Genomic DNA, 9298 nt, shown 5'->3' on the forward strand with positions numbered 1-9298 from the left:
CTACTGAAGCCCTCGAGCCACAACTACTGAGCCCGCGTGCCACAACTACTGAAGCCTGCGTGCCTAGAGCCCATGTTCCACAACAAGAGAAGCCACTGCAATGAGAAGCCTGCACACGGCAATGAAGAGTAGCACCCGCTCACCACAACTAGAGAAAGCCCGCACGCAGCAACGAAGACCCAATGCAGCCAAAAATAAATAAATAAATAAATTTAGGGGAGAAAAAAGATGTAATAGGTTCTGGTTCAAAAGATAAAATGCATATACAAAGCTTTAAAAAAATAAAAGAAAAAGAGGTCACTGTTAATTCTGTTAGGTGTGAAAATGGCCCAAGGGTTATGCTAAAAAGTGAATGCCCTTATGAGCTAAGAGATGTCTGCTTAAGTATTTAGAGTTAAAATGATATGATGTCTGGGACTTGCTTTAAAATATTACAGAAAAAAAAAGTTAGAGAAGGGATGAGGAAAGATTGGCAAAATGCTTGTATCTTGTTTTTTCTTTTTTTGGTTGCACCTCGCGGCTTGCGGGATCTTAGTTCCCCGACCAGGGATTGAACCTGGAACCTCAGCAGCGAAAGCGCTGAGTCCTAACCACTGGACCACCAGGGAATTCCCACAAAAGGCTTATAATTGAAGGTGGATGGCAGGGACATAAGAGTTTATGAGACTATTCTCTCTACTTCTGTGTTTGAAATGCCTGTAGGTTTAAAAAAGAGAGAAAAAGATAAAGACAGAACAAATGGCAGTGGAGGAGGCGGAAGGAGACAGTTCCAGAGGTGAACAAAGTGGGGAGGGGATGGGGACAGATACTGAGGTGGACAGAGGGGAGATGGAGGCAGATACAGAGGTAGACAGAGGCAGGGACACAGAAACAAGGAGACAGCGGTGGGGAGAGAGAAAGAGGGGGCAGCAAAACCACAGAACGAGAAAGCCAGTGATGAGAAGAGCCGGTGCAGAGATCTGGAAGCCACACATCGCTGATGACGGCAGAGACAGAGAAAGAGGGAGCGAACCAGGGGCAGGAAGAAGGTAGTAGAAACAGGGAGGAAGGGAGCAGACCCTGACAGCTCTGGCTGCCTGTGCACATCCTTCGGTGGAACATCACCCTCAGAAGAGAGCAGTGTCACCACCCGTGTCTCACAGCAGGAAGCCGACACTCCGAGGGGCCATACTGACTTGTGGAAGGGCCACAGTCTTTCTGACTCCAATGTTCTTTCAGGCAGGGAGCCAGGTAGTTGCACACAGAGAGGAGATGATGGAAGAGAGGGACAAAGTGGGGAAAGGAGAGGGGCAGAGGACTAACGGGAGATGAAATGGGAGCCACAGTGAGCAGGGACCTCGTTAGCAGGGACCAAGCACTGGGCAGTACCTGGACGGGGAGGCGGGATGCCCGGTGGACCCAGTCCTCATCCCTGGGGCGGTCCCGGCCTGTGTGCTGGCAGAGTTGGATGGCGTGGCGTTCAAGGAGCGAGGCCACTCTCACAGCAGGCTGGGGCACCTGGGCGGGGGCTGGTAGCAGCAGGGGACTCACCTGGAACTCCCGGGACTCTGGAGGCAGCAACAGAGTCAGCCAGCCCTCCTGCCTCACCATGCAGTTAGGCCCACCTCGACCCCTCCCCCCAGCCCCTCTCCACAGCCTCATCCTCACCTCCTCTGGAGAGCAAATCAGGCATGAACAGCCTGCTGGCATGGAAAGGCTTCTGGTGGGCCAAGCCCTGGTGAGAGAGCAGAATCAGACCTCTAGGATGAATCGTGACGGGGGCACCCGTGGGAGGGGGCCAAAGCCCTGAGCACCCAAATGGGGACAAGGCAGGCAAGGCAGCAACAAGCAATATTGACATGAGTTGAGGGGTCCCACCTGGAGCTGCTGCAGCTTAGGAGTGCGAAGGAGGGGTGGGACCCAGGGCAGGGCTAGCTGGTCCCGGATTTGGCTCCCAATGGCCCGGAGGAGGATAGCTGAGTCACCTAGGGAAGTGGGGAGGGAGTGTCAATCAGGTGACAGTGCCACAACTCCAAAAATGCATACCCTGGGAAAGCAGCCTGACTGCCCCCCCAGAGATCCATATCTATGTAGCTATCATTCTCACACTCAGTCATTCAACAAACACTTATTAAGCACCTGCTCTGTACCAGTCACCATTCTAGACCCTTGGGCTACTTCAGTGAACAAACTGATAAATATCCTCCTGCCCTCCCACGGACGCAGGTAGAGGAGAGCATGACCAAGGTCGTAAGTACAATACAGAAGACTGTCAGGTGGTCATCAGGAAAGGAATATAAGGACCGTTGAGAGGAAGATATAATTTTAAACAAGGCAATCCAAGGAAGGCCTCCCTGAGGTGACATGTGAACAGGAACCTCCAAGAGGTAAGGGAGTGAACCATGAGGCTATCAGGGTGAGTAAGCCAGCAGATGCAAAGGCCCTGAGGCCGGAGTGGCCTGGTGTGGTTAGAGTGGAGTGGGCGAGGCAGGGGCAAGGCAGGAGGTGAGGCAGAGAGGCCCCTTCCAGCACCAACTCCCCACCTGGGTCAGCCAAAGCCCCAGTTCCCTTCCCTCTGCCTTGCATCCCCTCTCTCAGCCCCAGTCCTCCCACCTAGCTCTCCTGAAGACATATACCCCACCCCCATCAGTCAACCTTTTCACCACTTCCACCTCTCTCAGCCCCCACAACACCCTCTCCCTCACCCCCACCACGCCCCAGGCACCCCATACCTGCAGGCTGGTCTGCGTCCTCAGAGGCATCAGTGGGCAGACGTTCAGCCAAGAAGAGAAGCAGGTCCCGGAGATCAGGCTCACTGGGGTAGAGGAAGTTCTGATAGCCAAGTTCCAAGGGATATCCCAGGTCCTGGGGGTGGGGAAGGGTGGCTGCTATCAGTCGGGCAGGCAGAATCCTCCTGTTCTGGGAGCCCAGGGCTAAGACCACAAACGCTCCCACTCTCTCACCAAACACCACCCTCTGAACTTCCCCTTGGCTCACCAAGGCCTTCAGAGCTTTAAAAATTAAAGCTCTGCGGACTTCCCTGGTTGTCCAGTGGGTGTGACTCCACGCTCCCAATGCAAGGGGCCCAGGTTCGATCCCTGGTCGGGGAACTAGTTGTGGCATGCGTGCCACAACTGAGAGTCCGCATGCCTCAGCGAAGGTCTTAAATGCTGCAACTAAGACCCAGTGCAACCAAAATAAATAAATAAATAAATATTTTTTTTAAAAAAAAATTAAAGCTCTGGGCTTTCTAAATATGAATCAAAATCCAGAGGCCATGAAAGAGAAGATGGATATTTCTGAATACATGAAAATATTTTTAAAGAAAAATTACAGTGAGCAAAATCAAAAGCATAATGACAAGCTGGGAAAAAATATTTGGAGTTCATATCATAGACAAAGAGTGAATCTTTTTCACTAGTATATAAAGAGTGCCTAAAACTACACAAGCGAAAAGACCAACAGCGCAACAGTAATAGAGGCAAAAGATAGGAGCAGACAATTCCCAGAAACAGAATGAAAAATGGCCCTTAAACATATGCAAATATGTCCAACCCTGCTTACAAGAGAGACTTGAAAGCACCCGGAGAGACCCCACACTAGCATCACCAATCCGGGACAACCTGACATTATGTCCTCCTGAGGTCCACTCGGGCAGGGAGATACTATCACTTGCACAGAGTTCCTGCCCCAGACCTGAATCTAGTCATGAGCAAATGATCAGACCAATTCAGACTGTGGGGCATTCCAGGAAACAACCAGCCTGCAATCTTCAAAAACATTGCAAAAAGAAACAAAGAAACAAAAACTAAAGAGGATTGTTGGATACAGAAGATTAGAAATGTAACAGTGATGTGAAATGTATGATCCTAGATTGGACTCTGTAGTTGGAAACAAAAAGAGCTATAAAAGATACTTTTGGGGCTATATACTTTTGTAACTACTGAGGAAATTTGACCATGCACTAAATATGAGATACTATTACTCTATCAATATTCAATTCATGAGTGGGATCATGATACTGTGGTTATACTGGTGAACACCCTTTTACTTTGGAGAGGTGCACTGAAAGTTTTAGGTAGGAAGTGTCATGATGTCTGCTGCTTTCAAGAGGTTCAGAAAAGAATGTGTGTGTGTGTGTGTGTACCCAGATAGAGAGAAAAGAATGGAGGAAAATGTTAACAACACAGAAAGCTAGGAGAAGGGTGTTATTTTTCTGTTTTCATTTTTCCTTAAATTTGAAAGTTTTTCAAAGTACAAAGCTAGGAGGAAAACTACACAGAGATACTATTCCTCACCTATTGAATGGGCAAAACTCTGACAATACATTCAGTGGGTGAGGCTGTGGGGAAACAGGCACCCTCTCATACACTGCTGTTGGGAAGGCAGAAATTAAACAATCCCAGTGAAGGCAACTGGGAAAAATCTAACAAAATGGCGTATGCGTTTACCCTTCCACCTAGCAATCCTACTTCTAGGAGTTTACCCTGAAGACAGGCCTCCAACAATTCAAGAATATATATGCATGAGATTATTCATTACAGCATCATTTGTAAAATATTGGGAACTCCCTAAATGTCCAAGCATAGGAGAGGGGCTGAATAAACTACAGTGCATACATACAATGAACTACTCTGCAGCTGCAAAAAGGAAAAAAAATGATTGCCTGATATGAAATGATTTCCAGGATATGTGGCAAGGGGAAAAAATAAGGTAAGAAACTAGGTATATGCTCTCTTTTGTGTAATAAATAGGAGAAATAATATATATATATATTTATATTTGCTTGTATCTTCATTTTTTAAAAACTGGAAAGGTACACAAGAAACTAATCAAAGTAATCCCCATACAGCAGACGGGTAAGAGTAATGAGGTGAACGGTTTGGAGTGCCAGTGGGACTTCTCAAGGTATTGTGTTACTTCTGTCACACCTTGGAGATTTCTTTGACTCTTTCAGTAGTTAACCATCTTTTACCTAGTTAACAATTCTTTATATTGAAATTTCCCTATTCAAATTACTGCTGGGGTTTGTGTCTCTGGACTGGACCCTGACTGATAAAAATGACCCACACAAAATAGTAAATAATGTTTTTAAAAGAGACTATGGGCTTTGGAGTCAAAAAGATTGGGGTTGAAATCCAGCCTGTGCTACTTAACTGGCTATAAGGCCTTGGACCGGTTATTCAACCACCAAGAAGCTCAGTTTCTAGCTGTAAAATGGGGCTGACAGTACTTTCCCAATGTGGATGCTTTAAGGGATAAAAGGGCCCATCAAGGTTCTGGGCCAGAGCTGCATGGATTCTGAAAGCATACTTCGTGGATGCAAATCCAAGCTTTGTTTCTTACCAACTGGGTAACCACAGGCAAATCACTTAACCTCTCTGAGCTTCACTTTTCTCACCTGAGAAAAGGGACCAACAGTGCCTACTTCAGAAAGTCGTCACGAGAATTCAGTGAGTTAACACCAGGTTACCACAATGCCCAGCACAGAGCACACACTCAAAAAACACATCATTATTATACACACATATGTGTATTTTGTCACAACGTAAGATATATTTATTTCAGAGGCTCACAGTCAAAACAGTGTGAAAACCACTGTCTTTAAAGCTACTTTACTTTAGGTTTTTTCCGACACCTGCAATCAAAGGGCTGTGACTGATACAGAAACTCACTCCAGGAGTGGGGTGTGTGAAATGACAGACACCAAAGTATGGAGGTGGCTGAGTCGCAAAAAGTGGTGCCAGGAGTAGGGCACGTGAAGAGGCAGACACCAGAAGGCGGCAGTGCTGAGCCAAGGTGGGCTACATGAGCAGCACCCAGCTGGGTTAAGAGAGACCTTTTCTACCTGCTCAGGGCAAACCGAGGCTCTGGGGCCAGACAATCACGTGAACCTCTCAATCACTGAAAAAGCCATACTCACGCTAAAGTTAGTGTGAGGAAAAGTAGGTCACCACCAAATCCAGTGGGAAACAGCACTGAGAGAAGGAAGAGAAAACTGGGGGAAGCCTGATTCCCAGTCCCTCCTCGACACATCCCACTGTACACCCTCCTAGCCAAACAGGACACAAGTTCCCCCTTATAAAGTGCCACCCTCGAGAAGACAGCCCCAGGCCAGGGGACAGACTGCCTGCCTCGAGGGCCACCAAGAGCCCCAGACAGAAGAACCTGAAAACTCCCGAGAGCTAGGTGAACCAGACAGCCAAGGGAAGGGTAGAGCTCTGAGGCCTATTTCTAAGAGACAGAAACTGCACAAGCAAGGAACAAATTCAAGAAACCTGACCACCCAGTCCCTTGGGGCTAAGTGGAAGGTTTCGCCGTAGTTACTCTATTGTCCCTCTACCACCATATACTGGGTATGCTGGGCATGTGGACATTCATTACGTAGCCACGAGTTACTGGAACACAAGCAGCCAGATCAAGCCTATCCAATAATAGTAATACCACTTGCACAAAGCTTACTATATCCAGCTTTTCACGTATGAACTCATTTTTAATCCTCATAGCAACCCTATGTGGTAGGTACAATTCTTACCCATTTTACACATGAGAAAACTTAAGCCCAAAGAGGTTAAGAGACTAGCCTAAAATCCCAGAACTAATGAGCCAGGAGAAATGACATTTACTTGGAGCCCTTGGATATAGTACCTGGACACAAGTCTGTACTGGGGAGGCATGAGTGCTTCACCAGAAGGCACTTTATTTACAATAGAGACGGTATGTAAAATTATTCTCATGAGAAGCAAGCTGCAACAGGGCAGAGTAAAGTTTTAGTGTAGACACTGTTTTAGTTAAGCAGCATATCTTCCTTTGGGTAACCCTCCCTCCCCCAACTCCAAGTGATCCTGAAGGAGCAGCCAATCACAGTGCCCTATAGGGATGACCATGTGATCCAAGCTGGCCCAACCAGAGAACGTGGTGGTTAATTTCAGCCTGAGCATGTGAATCAAAACAGGGCCTTTTCAGGAACTGGTAAATTGATACTATAGGGGGAAAAGTTATTGGTGCTAAGCTCAAAATATGGAAGCCAGGGGCAACTCAGGCACAAACTGGATCAACTCATTTAATCCTCAGGACAACCCTACTTTTATCATCTCGATTTCACAGATAAGGAATCTGATGCCCACAGGGGCATCAGTTAGCAAGGTCACACAGTTAGCAAGTGCTGTAGCCAGGGTCTGAACTACTCAGGCAGTTTGACCACAGAGCCGGCAGCCTCAACCACTAATGAACGCTAAGCCACAACGGGAGGTGGCAGAGAGGAAAGTCAAGAGTCTCAAAGGCGCTTGGTGACTTTGTGAAGGAGGAAGGAAGAGGCTGTATGTTTTGGGAGGAAGACACTCACCATACAGGCCTGAGCCAGGCTCATAGCCAGACGGAACCGGGCAGACATAGCAAGAGGCAGCAGGGGGCTAAGGCCGGAGCCCACAGCAGGGTTGATCACACGCAGGCAACGGACCACAGCTTCTACAACCAGCTCAGTGGTGAAAGCTCGCAGGGTCTGCACATCTGGAGGAACTGCCCTGAAGAAGAAGGAAGCAGGCTCAATGGGGGGTGGGGGGAAGCAGTCAGGAAACAGGGATGAGGCTGCCTTCTGGAAGCCCTAGTACTGGGATGGGGTGGGGAGGGTGGCCACAGTTCAGACAGGTCCTGGGTGTTGCTGGCTGACTTCCATTTGGAAAACTAAGAATGGGGGGAGTCCTCAGGTCCTAAGATCTTGGTGTAGAATGGTGGATGGAAGGGATCCGAGTTCAAAAAATATCAAATTTCCCTATGCCTAATAGCCTCAAATTTCCGGGGTCTGGGAAGGCCTAGGAGCCCAGGTGGAATAGTCTCTGGGTTTCTGCATCCCCAGATATCATGTTTGCTGCATGTCAGAGGCCCCTAGATACTGACCTGCTAGGATTTTGTGACTAGATGTTGGGAGGCTGGAGTTTTCAGGAGTTCCAAATGTCAGAGTCCCTGGGTATCAGGACCACCCAATCTCAAGCAATCCAGAAATCAAGCTCCCTAGATGTTGTCATCTTGGGTTTTTAAGACCCTCGAATGCAGGAGTCCTTGTGCGTCGGGGTCACCAAGCATTAAGGCCACCAGATTTTACAGTCCTGGGGCTTTAAAAGACTCAGGTATTGGGAAACCAGGTTTGAAGGTTCCCAAGTATCCAGTCCCAGGGGATTTTGGAGTCCCTGAGTGCCAGGATCCCAGAGTTTTAAGTTCCCTGGTTCACAGGATAAAGGTGGCTTAGAATCTCCAGATGTCAGAGTCCCAGGGTATTGATGTCGAGATCCACAGATTTCAGGATCCCGGGTCTTGAGGTTCCAAGGTTTTAAGGTCTCAAGGTGTCTAGGTCCTGGAGTTTGGGGTTTACCAAGTGTAGAGGTCAAAGGGTTTGGGAGGCCCTCTGTGTGTGTGTGCATGCGTGTGTGTGTGTGTGTAAGGAGGAGGGAGGGTCTTAGGGTCCTGTAAGTTGCAGCCCTAGATGTCAAGGTCCGGAGTTTTGGAGTCCCGGATGTGGGCATTCCAGGGTGGGCGGGGGCTGTGTCCTTACGTGCCGGCCTGTCGCAGGGAATGGATGAGGATTCGGTCCGCCTCCTCCATGGTAGAGCCGTGTTGGAGTCCGAGGTTGGGTCCAGGTCCGGGTCGAGAAGCGCAGCTGTGGAAAGCCCGCTCCCTGCTCGCGGTCCAAGGAGTGTCACAGGCTGCGCGAGGAGAGCCGGGAAGTGTAGTTCTGAGACCTAGTTCGGCGCAAGCCGGATGCCTGTCATGCTGGTGTGAATCAGCGCGCGCAGGCTTGAGCGTGCAATGGCTGCTGGGAGTTGTAGGTTTGGTTTTGTTTTCTCTTTCCTGCAGCCCAGTGCGCTCTTCCAAGTGAGCAAAGGATTATACTGCACGCGCAAGTGTGTGTGTGTGTGTGTGTATGTCAGGAAGGAAGGGGGAAGGAACGGGACGGAGAGAGGCTTCTATACTTATTCATTTAAGGCAGCGTTCATCTTCTAGATTGTAAAAGTGTACAAGTTAAAGCAGGGGCTTTCGCACAAAGCAACTAGGTTTGAGTCTCAGCTCTGCAACTTGCTAAATGTGCAACCGTGGGCAGGTTACATAGCTTTCCTGTGTCTTAGTTTCCTCATCTGTAAAATGGAACTGTTAATGTACCTGCTTCCTAGGATTAGACAATTAACTCATGTAAAGCAGCGTTGAAATGTGTGCCTGATACATAATACAGTAAAAAACAAAAACAAACAAAAACCACTATGTAAGTTACAGTCACTAGTATTCATGCATTCAATAAATGCTTTATTTTAATGTTATATATATATAT

General features: G+C 48.2%; 1 protein-coding gene across 2 annotated transcripts in view; it reads right to left on the reverse strand.

Annotated features, from left to right (window-relative positions):
* Positions 1-8738, reverse strand: part of CCDC22 (coiled-coil domain containing 22) — a 13110-nt gene extending 4372 nt beyond the window's left edge. The window contains exons 1-6 of one of the 2 annotated variants that reach the window (XM_059050281.2): positions 8528-8738; positions 7325-7502; positions 2712-2844; positions 1858-1964; positions 1648-1714; positions 1369-1547 (exon numbers count right to left, since the gene is read on the reverse strand). In XM_059050281.2, the coding sequence (XP_058906264.1) occupies positions 1369-1547; positions 1648-1714; positions 1858-1964; positions 2712-2844; positions 7325-7502; positions 8528-8577 (714 nt within the window). In that variant the 5' untranslated portion in view covers positions 8578-8738. The remainder of the gene's footprint in view (positions 1-1368; positions 1548-1647; positions 1715-1857; positions 1965-2711; positions 2845-7324; positions 7503-8527) is intronic. The other variant, XM_067024174.1, reaches the window with a different exon arrangement.
* Positions 8739-9298: the final 560 nt, after the last annotated feature.

Source organism: Kogia breviceps, chromosome X (assembly GCF_026419965.1).
Source record: "Kogia breviceps isolate mKogBre1 chromosome X, mKogBre1 haplotype 1, whole genome shotgun sequence".
NCBI lineage: Eukaryota > Metazoa > Chordata > Mammalia > Artiodactyla > Physeteridae > Kogia > Kogia breviceps.